The 21,262-nt window shown below is 42.2% G+C and overlaps 1 protein-coding gene across 10 annotated transcripts in view; it reads left to right on the top strand.

Moving 5' to 3' along the window:
- The window catches only part of DOCK9 (dedicator of cytokinesis 9), a 2,508,686-nt gene that overhangs the window by 2,087,040 nt on the left and 400,384 nt on the right, over positions 1-21,262 (top strand). For all 10 annotated transcript variants that reach the window (XM_044071294.1, XM_044071300.1, XM_044071298.1 and 7 more), the window contains exons 41-43: positions 7,311-7,493; positions 11,727-11,840; positions 12,015-12,230. In XM_044071294.1, the coding sequence (XP_043927229.1) occupies positions 7,311-7,493; positions 11,727-11,840; positions 12,015-12,230 (513 nt within the window). The remainder of the gene's footprint in view (positions 1-7,310; positions 7,494-11,726; positions 11,841-12,014; positions 12,231-21,262) is intronic.

Raw genomic sequence — 21,262 nt, 5'->3', positions numbered from 1 at the left:
ATCTACCGTCACTGACTGTGCAGAAAATAAAGAATTACAGGAGCTTATGCATTCTGCAAGCCAAGTTAGTAACCATACCCTGCAATATGGCTTTGATGCCCTAGAAACATCCTGCAGGGCAGCAGTCACAGGTTCTGTACTTAGAAGGCATGTTGGCTTAAGGAACAGACCTTGTCAAATCAAAATTATTGGACGCACCACTGTTTGGCACCAGAGCAGAAGAGGTTTTAAAAAAGATGGAAGAAAAAGCTAAGTCTGTGCAGACAGTTTAAAGATTTTTTGCAAATCCAGCCTCCAAGATTCAGTAGGCATTACCCCTCAAAACATTGGCCCTTTCCAGCCCCCTCAAGGCCACCTCAGACTAGACCTAGGGGAAGCAGACCCCCCCCCAGACAACAGTCTCAGGGTACGCAGAGATCTAAGCAATGGAGTACCTCCACTTCTAAAACAGGGAGCTCTAAGCCACCCCCTTATGGAAAGAATTTGCATTGACTTTTCAACTCCACCTCTTACCTCTGTCTACCTGCTTGTGTTGCTAGGAGGACAACTTGCCTCCCATGCAAAAAACTGGGCCTCCATCACCAACGATCGATGGGTCCTCAACATAGTGTCCCAGGGATACAAATTTTATTTCCACACACTGCCAACCCCAAAAGGGTTCCCAGATCTTCCACCAAACCAGTGGGCAGTGGCACAAAACCAAGTTCATTCCCTGCTCTCTATGAGGGCAACTCCTGCAGACCAGCTAGGCCACAGTTTCTATTCCAAACATTTCTTGGTACCAGAAAAGTGGGCACCTGGTGCCCAATCCTAGATCTATCCATTCTAAACACCTTCCTGGTGGTACCAAAATTCAAAATGCTCACCCTCCAGCAGCTTCTTCCCATGCTATCCAAAGATGCCTGTTTAGCCACTCTAGACCTAAAAGAGGCCTATCTGCACATTCCAATCAGACTCTTGCAGGAAATATCTACGTTTCAGGGCAGGATTTATGCATTATCAGTTCTCTGCGCTTTCCTTTGGTTTATCCACTGCTCCCAGAGTTTTCACAAAATGCCTGGCTCCAGCCATTGCTTTTTGCAGACAAAGAAATATTCAGATTTACCCCTACTTAAATGATTGCCTGATTCAGGCAGACAGGAAAAGCTGTTACAGCACCTGACATTTGTAAAACATCTACTAACCTCACTGGGGTACACTATAAACAAAAAGAAATCCAAGCTAGTCCCCAGTCAGAAAATTGTATTCATGGGAGCAAGCCTGGAAATAGCATCCCATTCCTTGCTCCAGAAAAACAAGCCTATCTGATAGGCTACTTCTCTCAACTGGCCACCAGAACCCAGTTATCCACAAGGAAAATTCTGCAAGCTCTAGGGTTCATGGCCTCCTGCACTCTGCTAGTTCCATATGCCAGACTGCATATGAGGAAACTTCAGTGGTGCTTAAAAAGCCTCTGGTGTCAACATTTTCAGGACCTGGAAACTGTTATACCTATGATACCTTGTCTAAGGAAAGATTTTCTTTGGTGGGCAGCAGCATGCAACCACAACAAGGGACTTCCCTTTTCACAACCCACGCTGCCCAGACCCTAACCACAGATGCATCAGACTATGCCTGGGGTGCACACCTGGACAGCAGGTGCATTCAGGGCCACTGGAGCCCAAATCAAATTCATCTACACATCAACCAAAAAGAGATGCTAGCTGTTCAGCACGCTCAGATAGCTTTCAGGCCCCTGCTAATAAAAACAGACAACACCACAGTGATGTGGTACATCAACAAGCAGGGAGGAACCCACTATGCAGGCTAGCCATGACCCTTTGGCACACGGCTTCAGCCATGCAGATTCACCTGCTAGCACAATTCCTGCCAGGCAACCAAAACTCTGGCAGACAACTTAAGCAGAAATCTCCTAGACCCACACAAGTGGCAATTAAACCACAGCACCTTCAGCCTCATAACCCAGAAATGGGGTACCCAGAAGATAGACATATTTGCCTCCCACAGCAACCACCAGCTCAGCAGATTCTGCACGAGGGAACCTCACAGCAAGGCCTGGAAAGTGGATGCCCTATCCTTCCAATGGGCAAAACTCTCGATCTATGCATTTCCCCCTCTACCCCTTCTTACAAGGGTGTTACTCAAAATAAGGGAGGAAAGACCAAGGGCAGTCCTGATTGCCCCAGACTGGCCACTCCAACACTGGTACCCACTACTGCGCAGCCTGTCACCGTTGCCTCCATGGTACCTCCCTCAGATTCCAACTCTCCTGATGCAGCAAAAGGTAGAGTTCTTGCACCCACAATTGCAGACCCTGAACCTGGCAGCCTGGTTTATTCCTTGACTTCTCCTCCAGTGGCCAGCCTAAGTAAGCAAGTCCTGGACATTATACATGAAGCCAGATGACCCAGCACTAGTAAATCCTATGATGACAAGTGGAAAAGGTATTGCTCATGGATCCAGGATAAAGGAGCTAAACCAGCACAATCCTCCTTACCTTTCATCCTGGATTACCTAGCAGACCTGCTTCACAGGGGGCCTATCCTTCCCTTCTATTAAAATCCATGCCTTTCCCATCTCTGCTCATTACAATACAGAGCCACCTCTATTTTCACACCCCCCTCATCAAGCAGTTCCTTAGAGGGGCGTACAACTTAAGTCCACCCAGAAGACTCTGTACCCCTGTTTGGGACCTTAACTTTGTGTTGGAAATGCTCACGCTTACCCCCCTTTGAGCCTGCAGCTTTACCAGAGTTAAAATTCCACTCTTGGAAAACAGCCTTGCTTCTGGCCATCACTTCAGCTAGAAGAGTGTCTGAGCTACAAGCACCCATGGCTGTAGAACCCTTCATTATTTTCCATGCTGACTAGGTCTCCCTCAGGACTAACCCAACTTTCATGCCTAAAGTAGTGTCCAGTGTGACTCTCAACCAATCTATTCATTTGCTCACCTTTTTCCTTAACCTCAAAATAAGGGGGGAAAGGATCCTGCACTCCTTAGATGTGCACAGACAGCTCAGATTCTACCTGGATAGGACTAAGTCCTTTAGGAAATCTGACCAGTTACTGGTCAGCTTTGCAGCAGGGGCAGAGGGCAATACCATATCAAAACAAACCATCTCCAAATGGATAGCACACTGTATCCATTTCTGTTACAAACACCATGGGAAACCACCCCCACAGGGTGTCAGAACACATTCCACTAGGGTAACTGCCACCTCTGCAGCTTTTTTCAGAGGGGTCCCTACCAGGGACATCCTGGAGGCTGCAACATAGAGTTCTGTTCACACCTTCACCAAGCATTATCACCTGCCTATCCTTTCCAAATCTAGGGCAGACTTTGCAACCGCAGTCCTGCAGGGCATTTTAGCCAGCCCCACCTCTTCTTGACTGCCTCCACCTATTTCTTCAGTTTTGGGAATCAACCCAAGTGTGATGACTGCAACAGTGAAACACAAAGAACATAGTACAGTTGTGTACACTTACCATAAATGTAGATGTTCAAGTGTATTCACTGTTGCACTCCTGGTTTCCCACCCTCCATCCCCCTTGTTTCTTTCTCTCCCTCACTCCTTACAGTGATATTTGGTATTTACTTTCTACTGGTATTCGGGCCGACTGAAGGCTACCCCGGGTAGGATAACACAAGTGTGATGACTTTAACATTGAATACACTTGAACATCTACATTTACTGTACTTTTCCCCTCGTACCCAAAGTCATCCAGAAAGCAAAATCCTTGGTAAGCAGGATGATTCTTGTTGCCCCATATTGGCTCCATCAGATTTGGTTCCCCTTCCTTTGGCCCCATCTTCAGGAGAAGCCTTGGACTCTGGACCCACTTCTAGACCTGCTGACACATATGTGAGGTCCACTTTATCCTTCTCTCCACACCCTCAACTTGACAGCATGGCTGCTACACTTCCCAATTTAGTCAGGCATCAAATTTTACCCCAACAGTTAAACATATACTGATGTCCTCTCATAAAGTTTCTTCTAAAAGACTATATTCTAGCAGGTGGAAAACATTTTCTCACTGGGCACAAAATAGAAAGATTTGACCCTTTTTCTGCGCCTATTCAATCCATTTTAGAGTTCCTGATGGAACCCTTCCAAGAAGGCTCGGCTGCAGCAACCATTAGAGTCCAGCTGACTGTAATTTTAAGTTTCCACATTGGTGACCATTCTAACTTAATGTCACACATGTTGTGTAAAGCATTTTCGAAAGGCGCATCCTTTTTGACACCTCCCTTTAAGGAACCACTTCCTCCTTGGGATATGAATTTTGTTCTGTCTCAACTTACACTGACACGGTTTGAGCCTTCTTCATCTTGTGACCTCAAATTTCTTTCCTGGAAGACCATTTTTCTAGTAGCCGTGACATCTGCCAGAAGGGACTCAGAGTTACAAGCACTGTCTGTTTAACCACCATGTCTGATTTTCACAAGGACAGGGTATTGTTACAAACTAATCCATCCTTTATACCTAAGGTTTGCTCTCAAGCCAATATCAATCAATCCATTAAGCTCCCAGTTTTCTTTCCCAACCATAGCTGCAAGGCAGAGTATAGACTCCATCAGCTGGACATGCATAGACAACTCAGATTCTATTTGCATAGAACTAAAGATTTCAGGAAATGCAACCAATTATTCATCTCCTTCTCTGAGGCAAAAAAAAGGGTATGCCAGTTTCCAGAGTTACCCTTTCTAATTGGCTTTCAAATTGGATCACTTTTATCTATACCTCCAATAATAGAGAACTACCATTCAGAGTTAGGGGTCATTCAACTAGCTACATCATCTGCTTTTCAGGCCAGAATTTCAATGGACAACATTTGTGCTGCAGCTACGTAGGCCAATCCTCATACATTTATCACTCATTACAAAGTGGATTTGGCCTACAGAGACAGAGCCTTTTTTGGTTCTACTGTGCTCAAAGGTGTACTTTTGTGAGCCACCCAGAGAAAAGGTGCTAGGGACGCTGTCCCATCCAAGTACGAATGAAGGCAAGATAGGAGAACAGAACATAACATAAAGAAGTTATGTACTCACCATAACGTTCCATGTTTGTTGTCTATCTCGCCATTCATTCTTACGACCCCTCCTTCCTTCCCCAATCCAAGTACTCCTAGAGGACCTGGTGGTTATCTTTAGGAGTTCCTTCACTCAGTTTGTTTCTACTTGTTTTTGGGGTCCTCTATACACATACACACACACACACACACACACATATATATATATATATATATATATATATATATATATATGTATGTATGTATTTACTTTTGTTACTCATTACTAAGTTAACAGAAAACAAGATCTGGAGAGCTGCACAACTGCATCATGGGATACCTACCTGCCACGAGCCAAGTTTGAGACTTCCAGCTATGTATTTGGCCGAGTCGGAGCCGAGGATCGGCACCGAACCCATCCAAGTAAAAATGAATGGTGAGATGAACAACAAACGTGGAACGTTATGGTGAGTATATAATTTTGTTTTTCTTCATCAAGAAACCAAATCACACAAGCTTTTACTGTCTGTCACAACACCATATTGATATCCCCCATCCACTGAGTCTTGTCCCAGTGGCTGCCTTCCTTTCCCCAGTCAGACAGTTTTTTCCTTTCTTGGAGGCCAGAGTCGGACAGTATTTGGACCATTTATTCTCCTGGAGAGAAGACTGCTGGGAGGTAAGAAGTAGGTCAAACTGCTCGTCTAGCTGCACTCCCCTTATCTCGAAGCTTTTACATTTTATGTTGCCTCTGTACAGCTTGACTAGTAGTGCTTGACAGTAAGTTCTCCACTCACATGCTAATCCCTTGCCAGCTGTGGTCATATCAGTGCCATCTTCACATTTTCCTCTTCCTGCTTGCTACACACCCAATTAGCGATTTCATATATTTGTCTCAGAACTGATGCTGTGTGTCCACTAAAACAACTTTATTCCGATCTGCACATTATGAATTCAGCTGTTTTGTGTATGCTGTTCAGATTTCTTCAGCTTTATGCTTGGGCATGAATGTTTATAATATACCCCCCCCCCCAATTATGTCCATGCAGATTTTGGAGATATATATGTAGAGTAGTCTGGTGCTACATTTCAAGATGCACACCATTGTTCCATTGTCTCACCTTTTCCAAAACAGTTTAAGATGACTCTTTGTGGATCATGAGTGGCATTGCTTCAGTCCCTTTTTAAAGATGCCATCATGAGATTAGACCTCTTAAACGTTGCTCTCTGTACCTAGGTGTTTTGACAACCTTTTGAAGTGAAGATGGTGTTCTTTTCTTTACAGAGGACATCACTGCTTTACTCTGAAAATGTAAGATGATTTGCTATGACACTGACAAACATATTTCTTACCCTCAAAAGATTATTTAGCTTCTTTGTCTGTATCATTCCCCCTCAGTAACTGTAATATTAACACACAAGCCCCACATTAAACCTCTTTTAAATATTCTGTATCCTTGTCATCTCTAAGTATCCCACAATTTTCTCATGACTGTAGCTTAGGGGAGTACTCTCTATATTTTGCCCAAAAGCATAGTATGTTATGTACTGCCAGTGGGCATACAAAGCGCCAGAAACTTTGGGACATTTATTATCAGCCACTTAATGAAAGAGTCTCTCTACAGTTAGTGAAGGTGTATTATTTAATGTCTCATTCCTTTATCTCATCACCTTACAGCTTCCCATCCATCTCTCCCTTCTTAACTACAGCTGTCTTATGATCACTAAATTCTACAAATTTTTCCTCAATATGAAAGTCTGTTACAACTTCTCTCCTATGTATTTCACAGATGTTACACTTTCACACTAAATGTACCTGTGCACATTTTCTATATTGTATATATTTACTGGAATGTATATGTTTTAATCACTGTATTTTTGACTGGGGTTGTCTTCTCCAGCCTGAGCCTTAAAATGGTTCTTTGAGGTCAGTGCTCTTACCTGGTCAACAAATGAGTAAATAACCTTGCTTTTTCTTGTGTTGTGCCAGTAACTTGTGTGCAACCTTAGATTTATTACTGAACGTCTTTATTATGCTGCAGTAGTTTAAATGTTAATTTATGTAAAGAGAAGGTAGTTCATTTATGGCTTCTTGTTACTGTACTGTGGAGTGTGGTACTTTTTGTAATTTATTTTTTCTTGTTTTTTGTTTGCTTTTAGATTTAGTTTGTGGCTGAAAGTAACCTTTTATAGTCTTGTACATTTAACTGATAAAAATAAAAAAGTTGTCATTGCTTTACAGAGCACAATTTTTGGGTTGCAAGAGTAGGCCCGGTAATTTTATTGATTCTGTTTTTCAGTTCCCATCTACCTTCTATGAAGGAAGAGCGGACATGTGTGCTGCTTTGTGTTATGAAATTCTAAAGTGCTGCAATTCCAAACTGGGATCCATTCGGAATGATGCTTCTCACCTTCTTTACTTCCTGATGAGGCACAATTTTGACTATACAAAGAGGAGGTCCTTTGTGAGAACTCATCTGCAGGTTAGTATGTTACAGAAGCAAGAACTATACATTTTGTGTTTTGTATATATTTTGAAAATTTAGCACAGAAATATTTTTTACTTATTTTTGCCATAAACAAGTGTGTTCTGTTGTGTTGCTGCTGATACTCAGTGTTACCCAGTTCATGAGGTGTCCATCCCTTTATTATTTTTATGATAAATCACAACAGTTACTGTCCACTGCTGTAACTTCACTGTTTTTGTGACTAAATGGAAGCTGCATTTGGAGTGTAAGGGTCACATAATATGAGGTGTAATGTTGAAAGGTGAACATGTATTAAGGGGATTCATTTTAAGCAGACCATAGAGTGAATCCTTGTAATGCTTGCATGTAAGGCTGTGTAAGCACTCGTATCTTCCACAAAAATAGCATTCCAACCCCAAGTTCTGAAACACTGAATTTTTGAGCAGGATGCTAGTTCACATGTGCATTTTTTTTTAAGATATAAAACTTTTTTGACAGTTCCTGCACTGTATCACCAGCAATGAAAGACACCATGATCCCAGCAAGAGGGAGTTCTAAGTACTCTGACCACATTTAAGAAACCTATTTCTTTTCTAATAAAATAAGCTTGTTCAGCTGTGTGCTGGGCAAAGAGCTTCATATTTTACACATTTTGCCTCATTATGTTTAGTAGACCTACACTCATATGAAAACCCTTTGTAATTGTCAGATTTTGATGGTAATGTATGAACATGGCTCTCAACCTTCTATCTCCAAAATATGGCACACTACCTCTCATACTAAGGAGCAAGTAGACAGAATGTGGATCACTTAGTAATGACTTCAGTAAGCACCCAGCATGGTCAAAATGTTTTACTTTACACTTGCAAGAAGCCATTTTGATTAAATCAATATGGTTTAATATTATTTGCCATGACTTTCTGTTTAAAAAGTCCTAACAATGAATATGTGACATACCTTTCAGTGTGGAACATGTAATTTTTAAGACTCCGATTGACAAATGTTCCTCATAATGTAGTCCATTTGAGAGGTATATATGTTCATAGGTAGGTACTAGGCTATCGGCCCAAGGGCCTAAGTAAGCCTAGCCAACAAGGTTCCCTGACTTACGCCACCCAAGAAAGTTAATTTCCTGTGCCCCCTGTTGAACAGAGCCACAGAAGTGATCCCCGGGGTGTATTTCCTATTTCCCATCAACTCATCAAGATTTTTCTTGAAGAGTGCTAATGAGAAACTTTGCTTGACGTAGATGGGTAACTTGTTCCAGAGTATGGGGCAGGAATCTATCCTTCCAGCATGTCCTGTTTATTGTGGTGACAATGTTTAGGTCCCTAGAGCGTGTAGCTCAGAGGGATTGGGATTCCTTTAGCTGTAGCATGTCCAACAGCTCTGGGTTTAACATAGCTTTATATGTTAGGCAGAGATCTCTTCAGAGTAGGCGATATGCTACAGAGTAAAGCTGGAGTTTTTTGAGATGGTCTGTGTAGGGCATCTGTTTGAGGCCAGTAATCCTCTTTGTGAGGTACTTCTGTGGCTTTTCCAGCTGCTGCAGATATCCTGTGAGGTACATTCCAAAAGGGGCGTTGTACTCTATAATGGGTCTAATGAGTGCCGAGTAGAGGGGAGCAATAACCTCTTTTTTCCTGGATGAGAACCCTTTTGTGATGAGGTGTGCCACATAGAAGGATTTCCTGACTACTGTGGTGATGAGATTATCAAAGGAGAGACTACTGTCCACCTGGGACCCAAGGTCTCTTATCACACATTCGGCATTAAGTAGACTGCCGTTTATGTGGTAGTTCATGGGTATAGAGTTTTTACCGAAGGGGATGACAATGCACTTTTTGGCATTGAGCCTGAGGCCATGCCTCTGACACCAGGCATCTGTCTCAGTGAGGCCCTTCTGTAAGATGTACACATCATTTGGGGACTCGACTATGGCTCCTAGTTTGCAGTCATCTGCGAATTTCATTAGCCAGAGGCCTTCTGTGTTAGCCTGTACTTCAGAGAAGTAGATACCAAACAGGAGTGGTCCCAGGACTGAACTCTGTGGTACTCCACTTGTCACTGGTTTGACGTCAGACTTGGAGTCTGCAACTTTTACAGTGTGGGTTCTGTCAGTGAACCAGTTGGCAACCCATCTTGTGACATAGGAATTTATACCTAGTTTAGTGAGTTTAGCTATAATTCCAGAATGGGGGATGGTGGTGAAAGCCTTGGCGAGGTCAAAATAGGCTGAGTGAACCACCTTACCCTCATCTACAGCTTTGGTGACTGCCTCAAAGAAGTCGATCAGGTTCAGAAGGCAGGATCTGCCTTTCACAAACCCGAACTGGGTGGGGTCCAGAGTTTGGAGGTTACCAATGTCTTTATTTATGAGTTCCATTATGATACATTCCATGGCCTTGCAGACCAGGCTCGTCAGGCTAATAGGGCGATAGTTCCCAGGATCAGTGGTGTAGTTCCCAGTATTAGTGGTGGCTCCCCCTTTGTGGAGTGGGATAACTGTTGCTGTGCACCATTCAGTGGGCACAAAGCCTGATGTGAGACTATGATTGAATATGGTGCTTAGGTGGGGAGCCAGTTCGTTCTGAAGTTCGTGTAAAACACAGCCTGGGATGTTGTCCGGTCCCATGGATGCTGTGTTTTTGGTTTTAGAGAATGCAGCTTTTACTTGCATAGATGTGATTACAGAGACTCTGCATTCTTCCTGTATAGATATGGGCCCTTTAGGGGGGTGAGAGGGGGGTAAAGTTGGCACTGAACCTATCTGCCAGGATGTTGGCAATATCAGTTGATTCTGTAATTTTCGTGCCGTTGTGCTGTAACTCAGAGCAGATCTGGGTGTTGCCATTGAGATTCTTGACTTGGCTATGGAATGCTTTGTGGCTGCCCCTAGAATCAGTGGCGATTTTGTTTAGGTAGCTAGTTTTGGAGGATCTTATAAGGGATCTCAGCTTCTTACTGAGGCTGACCAGGGAGCTCCTCCACTCATGGGATTTTACTCTCTTTTGCAACAGTTTCTCCCTTCTGTTGTAGAGTTTGTTTATGGCAGGGGATTTTTTTTTCTGGATGCCTGCCAACTAGCTGGACCCCATGATTTATGTGGCCTATTCATTACCTACAGGATGAGCTATCTGAAGATCATTTATTCCCACTGCGATGAGGACCAGTTATGAGGCTGTCATCCAGGCATCCACTGTGGCTTTATTGTTATGCCCAAACCGTATTTCCCCTGACAAGTGCATGACGATAAAGTCCATGGGGATGACCCGCAGTGGGCTCACAGTGCATATTATCCTTGCTTCCTCATGCAACGCAACCAATGCTCTGTTCCCCCTTACAAAGAACATACTTGCATGACCCTGATCTCAGACAGTAGTTCATCTGTTGAGTCGTTGAGGTGTGCCTGGGTAAGCACTGCCCCCAGGATAGACAAGCTGATAACAAGCTACTCAATGTCATCCCGCACTCCCATCCAGTTCCTCAATTGCCTGAGCTGCAGTTTAGGCTTGGGTCATCTGGACTGAAGTCAAGACTCCATCCTTCTCTACCATGAAGCCGGGCATGACAGTAGGATACTGAGACTGAAATCTTCCATTTATATTTTTAACAGGTTTGGTCTCGCGCATAGCTGAGTTATTATTTTTTTTTTCTTCTGCAGTTTACGTTCTGTTTGATTCTTCAGGAATTATATATATCAGTTTGTTGTAATTTTAAGTAATTCTGACTTTAGTTTGTGTGACGTGAGGTAATTTATTGACTACATGATTTTACAGAATGATTCTTTTATTCTGCCCTCACATTCTCTGTGTTCTACTGTGCCACATGGAGATATTGTTAGAAAACAATCTGTTCACATAGAACAGCCCATAAATCTGAAGTTAGTTTCCTTATGTATGAGAAGTCCATTTAATCCTTCATAGTAGTCTTTGCTGAATTTTAATTCTTTTTCCCCCAACTGTATGTCTCGGTTTTAAAAAAGAAATGAGCTTTATTTCCCACTGTTTTCTACCTTCATTATTATTTTTAATGATGCAGAGTGGTGAAATGTTTCCAGACATTAATTTTGTCCTTTTTTTCTGAATAGTAATTAATTACAGTGTAAGGAAGAAGGTGCCAGGAAATGCCAGTTTAAACTTTTGTAGCTTTGGGCATCTGGCAGTCAAAGAAGGACATCTGGCAGTCAAAGAAGGACATATTTTATTTTATAATTATTATTATTGTTGTTTTTTTTTTTTTTTGCAGGTCATCATCTCGGTGAGCCAGTTGATAGCTGATGTTGTTGGAATTGGAGGAACTAGATTCCAGCAGTCTCTGTCTATCATTAATAACTGTGCTAATGATGATAAGATTGTTAAGGTTAGTAGTCTTTTTCTTTCTTATTGATTACCCAACATTTGCTGTTTTTTTTCCTGTAAGTATAAATTATGTGTTTGGTCTTTGATGAATAAGAATCACTGTAGTTTCAGACTTTGTTTACCTTTACCGAATAGTTTTGAAGCATAGAAACAGTCATATTTGTTTGTTTTTTAGCATACTGCTTTTCCTTCTGAAGTGAAAGATCTAACAAAGCGGATTCGTACAGTGTTAATGGCAACTGCACAAATGAAAGAACATGAGAATGATCCAGAAATGCTGGTTGATCTACAGTACAGCTTGGCAAAGTCATATGCCAGCACTCCTGAGCTAAGGAAGACTTGGTTGGACAGCATGGCAAAAATCCATGTGAAAAATGGTGACCTTTCAGAGGTATTTCAGTCACATGCACTTTTACTTTATTTTAGAAGGGAGGGGGAGAGAGAGAGAGTGTTAGATATTGCTTCGAAGATCTCTGTGGTTTTATTTTATTTATTGATTGTCTGACAGGGGACCCCTTTTTAGCTAGAGGTTCCATAACAAAAAAAAAAATCCTAGTTCATCTAGCATGACAATTAGGCAAAATACGTGTCAGGTAAAATATTTCATAGTTGCATGCATAAATACAAAAATAATTACATTTTATAATAACTTAAAAATATCACAATACAAATCAGTCAGTATATGTCAAAAGCAGTTTTCAGTATTTGAGTGTTCCAAATTTGTAGCACTGTAACAGATTCCAAAGTAATGGTGCTTTGATCATGAAGAAGGTGGTTGGGGGTAGAGCCATTTGTGGAGTTAGTGAACTTGAAAAGTCAGATAATGAGGGTAAGTTGTAATTTGAGTAGACTAGTCATGAGTGATTGTAAGAAGGAGAGAGGAATAAATAAGCATAAGGTGTAGATAAGCTAGTAGTTAGTCAGCTTAGATAAAACTGAACATTGACCTAATCTAGCATTTAAGAAATTAGCATCAAGGTTTCTTGTAAAGCTACATTTATTGCCTTGATGTCTATTTCCCTAAATGGGCTGGATGTAATATTATGTATACTGGAGATAACACTCCTTGGAATAGACAGCATCCCCTGGTGAGTTTTGAGATTTTGATTGTTGAGCCTGAAATTTATCTTAATAGCAGAGAGCTCTGATAGGTTATGCCACTGCAGGAGGTTATGCAGGGAAGGACATTCATCTGGCTGGTGAAGTATAGAATGGGTATGTTTTTTTAGCTGAAGGAGTTTGAGAGAGTGGGAATTCCATCCAGTCTATTTTTAAGAATGCAGGGCAGTGATGGGATCTGTTAGGCAAATTAGCAGTGAATTTGGCAGTTTTATTGCAACATTGTTCAAGCTTTCCTAAGAAGCTGTTGTATAGGTTAGTGAGGATGGGACAATATATAGAAGTGTAGGTGGGGGATAAGCATGTGCAGTACATTTACAGCTTTGGACAGTGAGAAGCATCTTGGCTCTGTATAGAGCTGTAAGTCTTTGGTGAGGCATTCTATATGACATCATGTGCATGAATATCAAACCTGAGCATGCCAACAACTGTTACACTAAGTTACTTGATATTTGAAACCTGCTTGAGTTTAATCTTTTGAGCAGAAGAAATATGAAAAGTGTTTGAGTTTTGGGAACTAGTTTTAGAGATCCAAATGACTATGCAGTGGTAAATGATGACCAATAACAAAAAAAAAATGAATAAAATAGAACCGGACCCGTAAATAAATGTAAAATATGTCCTCCATTTTATTAATCACAAAAGTTAACTTGACTGATCACATTTTTAAAAAAGAACAGTGCCGGAACTCTTTTGTCCTATTCAAATACTTCCTCAGAGCAAATTCTGCATATAACAAAGACTTAAAAATGTTATGCAAATGAAATTAACATAAATTTAAAGGGGCCCTGCCCCTAAAAAATAACCAACTTATACTGACAAATATCTTAAATTATAAATATAAATGTAAATATAAGTTATCAAGTAAGAATTAGTTTGATATAAAGTTGAAATAAAATTTTATAATCAATAATTAATATTAATTAAGTAAATGTTGAAAGTATAAAACTATCATGGATCTGAGAATTGACTTTGCAATGATAATATGAAATATTGTAGTATATATACACTTAAATGTATTTAAAATCACAATTTAGCTGTACATAATTTAAGCACAAGGACAACTAAATAGTGTTCTTTCAAACCAGGGTCTTCCAGCATCTAAATGCAATTGCCATATAAGTTCCATACATTCTAGTATATACTCCCACCCTTGGTATCCCTGCTGACCTTTCTAATATGAAAGACATTTTTTTTCCATACTGAGCAACTAAAAAATGTTCAAATAAATTGCCATTGGTGTTCATTTTGCTAACATCCTTTCCTCCTGCCCACAGGAAGCCTGATTGCTTCTACAGAGTGCTTGAGTCCCACAAGTGTGCCTATAAAAAGCCTAGTGGTAGACCCTACTGTAGTGTCTGTAAATCCTCTAAGGGAACTAGTGGATAAGTATCCAAGATTCCCTTGCTAAATGGTAGGAAGAGCAGGTTGGTTGACTGGTTTGGCAAGAAAACTTAAACTTCAGCCACCTTGGCAATGAGATCTCTGTGCTGCCAGCTCCATATGCTGAAATACATTGAAGCAGTATAGAAACAAATTAAGTCAAAGGCAGAGGTGGTACAGGATAAGATCCTGAGGGTTACCCAGGAGTTGTGTAATGTTACACTCCAGATATCCAGACATGCAGTTTTGGGCTAATTTCTATCTCTTTCATTTCCCTGCTATAAAACCTGCATTAGTGCGGTTTTGCGCGCCGGGCAGCGCCGGTTAGGTAGGGTATAACTATTCCCGGCTCCACAAAGTCTACTCTTCAATTTTTCCCTTGGAACTAGACAAACTTTTAACTTAAGCACTCAAACCATTCACTTTTCAGCCCGGCACTTGCTCAAAACTTATAGCAAGCACTAATAAACCTTAGCACTAGACCCCCCCCCATACTGTAGAGAAGGACAAGGCTCTCTATTCGACCTTACCAGTCAATCAGTAAAACAGCTCACTGTACCTATCCAGGCATGTCCAAAGAGCAGTTTCAGGTGTACTTTCTGGTCCAACTGGTGAATCTGGGCATTTTGAGGCAATGTTACAACTGCCTCATGTACACAGACAACCCTCTTCTCCTACCACCAAACACTAATACATGCGAGAGATGCAATTATACAGCCAAACTGGAGGCTAAGCTCTCTCAACCCAAGACTGGACCAGACAGTCAAGAGGAGAAGGGAATTACTTGCATCACACCACCTGTCTCACATAGACCTATGAAACCAGCACCAGCAAAAAACACACATAAATACACAAAAACATACTTGGAGGCTCTAAATAAAAATCTGCAAAAGCAACAGAGACCTCCAAAGCAGACATCCAAGCAACCTCCACCCCCCAACACAAACCATGAAACACATACTTCACAAAACCAGTGTGCCACGCAATCACAGCCCTTAAGGCAAAAAAACATACCCAGCACACTAGTAATAGTTGACTCTATAGTCAGGCACACTGACGTCCCACTCACTAGGCTGAACAAGGAGAAGGTTATTGTTAGCTGCCTGTCGGGTGCCAGGATCCGCCACATAACACAAACACTCAGGTCACTCCAGAACAAGTACAAGTATGACTCTGTCATTGTCCATGTTGGTGTGAATGACCTGAGCCATACCTCCCTGGACTACATGAAAAGAGACATGGAAGAGCTCTCTGATCATGTAGCTGAGGCTGGTATGAACCTGACCCTGAGTAGCATCTTGCCCTCATCAAGAGTGATACCACAGTATAAAGAAAAAAATATCAATTTCAACAATTGGCTAAGCTTTTGATGCCATTCAAAGGGGATCCAGTGTCTGCCAGCCTGGGGTGACATGCTCGACAAGCCATGCTGCTTTGCTAGAGACGGCTTGCACCTGTCACCCTTAGGCTTTCGAATATTGGCCAAGGCTCTTGCCACCCCCATAGTGCCTTTTTAAGGCAAGGTTCAAAAGACAAACCCACCACCGTAAATAGCACAAGTAACAAAAAACTGAGGGTAATGCTACTCAGTGCCAGAAGTCTAAACCTCAAAATGCATGCACTCAAGGCACTCCTCAGTATGGAGAAAATCAATATATGTGCAGTAACAGAAACCTGGTTCAAGGCTGCAGAGAGCACCCTAGCACTACCAGGCTACAACTCATACCATACATTTTAGCCACAAAACCAGGACCAAAATACAAAAGGTGGGGGGCGTATCCATATTCATCAAGGATACCCACACCTCCTGGTTAGTGGCACAGCACAATGCTTCAGAGATCATCCACGTGCAACTACCAACGGGCAGAACTGCAACTCAAATTGTAGCTTGCTACAGATCACCCACCATGTCCCAGGACCCCCATTCTGCATTTCTGGAAACACTGGGAAACATAAAGGTCCTACCAAACACCGTGATATTGGGTGATTTCAATTACCCGAACATTAACTGGGAGAACTACTCAAGTACTAACTCGTTTGCCCAACATTTCCTAGAATTTATAAACTCAAATGCCCTGGATCAACTGGTCAACACCCCACCAGAGGTGACAACATATTGGACCTGGTCATCACCAACATGGCCGACCGGTGTTCCGTACTGGAGGTCAACCCCTTGCTGGTAAGATCTTACCATAAACTAATCACTCTGGTTATCCACATTCTGCCCCCACCCACGGTCAAAGAAACCACAGTGAAAATCTTTTCAAAAGCAAACTTCACGTTACTTAAGACCGAGGTGGAAAGATTCAAATCCCCCAAGCTAAAGGATAACGCAGCCCAAGCTGCAAAAGCCTTTACTAATGCACTTTACGGGCACCTACAAGAATGCATGGATCGTGCTATCCCAAGCAAAACCAAGACTCACTCCTCCAAGAAAAGCAAACCAGTCTGGTAGACCCCTGCCATAAACAAGCTATACAATAGAAGGAGGAAACTAGTACAGAAAATAGTAAAATCCCAAGAGAGGAAGACATCCCTGATCAGTATCAGCAAGAAACTACGATCCCTCATAAAATCATCCAAGGCTAGCTTCGAAAGAAAAATTTCTAAGAACTCCAAAGATAACCACAAGGCATTCTTTAGCTATGTCAGTAATCTAAGTGGCAATTCCCAGATCTGCTCGGAGTTAGTGCAGAATGGCACAAAATACACTGAACCAACCGATATCACCAACATCCTGGCAGACAGGTTCAGTGCAAACTTCACCCCCCCCACCCCCAAAAGGGCCCATAACCATACCAGAAGAAGGTAGTGCCCCTGAAATCACAGACACTCAAGTTAAAACAGCCCTGTCCAAAGCCAAAAACACAGCATCAATGGGACCGGACGGTGTCCCAGGCTGCATCCTATATGAGCTCAAAGATGAACCCCTCACCTAAACACACTGTTCAAACTCAGCCTCTCTACAGGCTACGTGTCCATAGAGTGGCTCGCAACAACGGTTATTCTGCTCCACAAAGGTGGAGCCACAACAGACCCTGGGAGCTATCGCCCTATAAGCTTGACTAGCATGGTCTGCAAGGCTTTGGAGCGCATCATCATGGATCTCATTAACAGAGTCATTGGGAACCTCCAAACACTGGACCCTACCCAGTTCGGATTTGTTAAGGGCACATCATGCCTCCTAAACCTGGTGGACTTCTTTGAGACAGTTAACAAGGCTATAGACGAGGGAAAGGTGGTCCACACAACCTACCTAGACCTCGCAAAGACCTTCGACACCATTCCCTATTCCGGTATTATAGACAAGCTCACCAGCCTGAACATAAACCCCACTTCACGAGATGGGTTGCCAAGTGGCTCACGGACAGAACCCACATGGTAAGAGTTGCAGGAACTAGGTCTGACTCTAAACCGGTTACAAGTGGCGTTCCCCAGGGCTCAGTCCTAGGACCCCTCCTGTTTGGCATATACATCTCAGAGGTACAGGCAAGCACAGGAGGACTATGGCTGACCAGGTTCGCAGACAACTGCAAACTAGGGGCTATAATTGACTCTCCTACTGACACAGACATCCTCCAAAAGGGTCTCACTGAGACAGATACCTGGTGTCAAAACCATGGCCTCAAGCTAAATGCCAAAAAGTGCATAGTCATCCCCTTTGGAAAAAACAAAGTACCCACAAATTACCACATAGGTAGCCCCCTAAATATGGAAGCCGAAATAAGGGATCTGGGGATAGTAATCTCTCCTTTGATAATCACATTGCCAAAGTGGTTAGAAAATCCATCTATGTGGCCCACCTAATCACAAAAGGGTTTGCATCCAGATCAAAAGAGGTCATTGTGCCCCTCTATGCATCACTCATCAGACCCATCATAGAGTACAACGCCCCATTTGGGATGTACCTTACAAGACACCTGCAACAGCTGGAAAGACCACAGAAGTACCTCACCAAGAGGATCACTGACCTCAAACAGATGCCCTAGGCAGCTCGACTGAAGAAATTCCAGCTCTACTCTGTTGCATACTGCCTACTCAGAGGTGATCTCTGCCTGACATACAAGGCCATGTTCAACCCAGAATTGATGGACATGCTCCACCTAAAGAAAACCATATCCCCTTGAGCCACACGCTCTAGGGATCTAAACCTCACCACATTAAATAGGACATGCTGGAGGGATAGATTCCTGTCCCAGAGACTTCCCATGCTGTGGAACAAGATTCCAATCTACATTAGGGAGATCTCCTCACTAACACTCTTCAAAAGAAACCTTGATGAGTGGATGGGAAACAGAAAGTTTATCCCGGGGATCACTTCAGTGGCTCTGCTGGACAGAGGCACAGGGAACTAATCTAAGGCGGCGGCAAAAGCCAACACATTCCGGCTAGGCTTATAAATGCCTTTGGGCAGGTAGCGTAGTACCTGCCTATGTACCTATGTGACTATGATGCATCAGATGGATCATGTGGAGCAGCTGCCACAGAGTCCATAACACAGAGACATGTCTGGCTGAGAATTCTGACCCTTTCAGACAAGATTAAATTGAAACTCCTGGATGCACCCTTGGTATAGGTTTCTCTTTGGATCACAAGCAGAAGAAATGTTTGAGAGACTGGATAAAAAAAGGGAAACAGATGAAGTATATGAAGGAGTTTTTCGTACCTCCTACTCCTAGATATAGGTTCATAGGTGTTTACTAGGCTAAGGACCATAAGGGCCTTTTTAAGCTTAGCCATGCATCCCAAATCTCTGACAAGTTCTGATACCCTTAATAAGTGTAAGCAAGTTCCTGGGAGATGAACCATTTACAGGTTACCTGTTTCCATTAGAGACATAGCTGCCAACCCAGAGATGAATTTCCGGTTTCACATCCAATTGTCCAAGTTGCACTTGAATTGGGTTAGGGAGAAACTCTGCTTCACATGGATGGGGAGCCTGTTCCATAGATATGCATAGTCTCTGGGATACATACCTATCTCTCCAGCAGGTCCTATTTATATCACATGCAAGGTTTAAGTCTTTAGAACTGGTAATTCTGGTGCTGTTTGTTTTGTGGATATGCAGGAGGTCCATCAGAGTCGGGTCTGACAATGCCTTGTATGCTAGGCATAGATCTTCCCTCAAAAGCCTGTAGGAGACCGAATACAGGGATAGGGCCTTGAGGCGGTCTGCATAGGACATTTTACTTATGCCCTGTATTCATTTAGTGAGGAACCTCTGTGGAGATTCCAATTGTTGGATATGCCAGGTTAGGTACATACCAAAGAGAGCATTTCACTCAATGATCGGTCTGATGAATGCCGAATACAGTGGAACAAAGACTTTCTTGGACTTAGATAGATGCCATACATTTATTTCTAAGTTGCGCAACATAGAATGATTTCCTCACCACTGTAGACACATGATGGTCAAAGGCTAGATTACTATCTCTGTGTGTCCCTAAGTCCTTGACTACTGGGTCAGCTCTAAGGGGTGCATTGTCAGTATGACAGTTACCAGGGATGGATGACTTCCCAAAGGATACTATTATGCATTTCTTGGCATTTAGTTTTAGTCCATGGGTCTGACACCAGTTGTCTGTCTGTGTCAGCCCCTTTTAGAGAACATTTGTGTCAGTTTGAGATTCAATGACAGCTCCTAATTTGCAGTCATCTGTAATTTTGGTCAGCCAGAGACCACTGACATTGGCCTTGAATTCTAACAAGTAAATGCCAAAAAGGAGCGGTCCAAAGGACTGATCCCTGAGGGACTCCACTTGTGACTTGCCTCTGTGTTGAGGTGGACTATCCAGTTCTAACTTCCTGGATCCTGTCTGTGAGCCAGTTGTCTTTTAAGTTTTTATACAGTCTTCCCAAGCCTGACTAAGTAGCTGTTTAGTTGGTCCAAATGTTGCTAACATTTAGCTAATTCCAATCCTACATTTTCTGACAAGGCCGAGAAAATTATTGATAATTATGGGAAGAAAAGTGTATGCTTCAGATTTGATTTTCACAATTTTGAATTATCAGACTCATATGTTAAAGTTTATTCTGATTAATTATAAGGAATGTTTTCTCTGCAGTTTCTTCTTGTGAGGAGAAATCTGCTTTAAATAATTTGGTTTCTTCCATTTGCAGGTCATACCTCATTGTTCACAGTTTGTATATGACTCATTTGTCACTTCAGCCAGGGCTATCTCCACTGGTACTGTTTGGAGGTTTATCTAGCTGTGTTCTCAGAACCTCCAAGATGATGTGAAAAATGAGATTTTAAATTCTCCTTTGGATAGAAATTTGTTTTTTGGTTCCTCTACTGCAGAGGTCATCAAAAAGTGTGATGAAAAGGGTAAGCTGATGCAGGGAATCTCAAAGATTTTTCAGGCCTCCTTATACAAAATTTCTAAGGGATTCTCTAACCCTTCATCCATTTTTAGCAAGAAACATAATAAACAGTCTCTACAAAATGTGGGTAAATAGACATTTAAGAAGAAACTGCAGGGGGTTCCAGAAAGAATTCACCCCCTCCAAAAAAAAGGCAGCCCAACAAATCAGAATGACTATTTAAAGGACTTTGTGATTCCACAATGTATAATCTCGACTCTGTGCAAATACTCTTCATGACATTAATCCAATCATAACTTTTGGACATTTGCATTCTTACCACTTCTCCTTCTCGTAATGGATTGAGCAGTTTGCTGGTTTTATCAAAGTGGGACTTCTGGGTTAAGTGCTTCTTCAACAGATTGATTTTCACTGACCTGTTGTCCTGACACATAGACCCAACAATTGACTACTGATTGGTAATGTGGTTCTGGTTTGTCTGAACAGAAGTCTGTGAGCAGGCGAACAGGATGTTTATCAGGAGGAACATTTCTGAGATTCAAGATATTCAGGAAAGCTTCACTATTATCTTGTTTTGACTTCTCTAGTAACTGTTTT

Source organism: Protopterus annectens, chromosome 5.part0 (assembly GCF_019279795.1).
Source record: "Protopterus annectens isolate FY-2018-M chromosome 5.part0, PAN1.0, whole genome shotgun sequence".
NCBI classification, from domain to species: domain Eukaryota; kingdom Metazoa; phylum Chordata; order Ceratodontiformes; family Protopteridae; genus Protopterus; species Protopterus annectens.
This window is presented reverse-complemented; position numbering and strand designations above follow the sequence as displayed.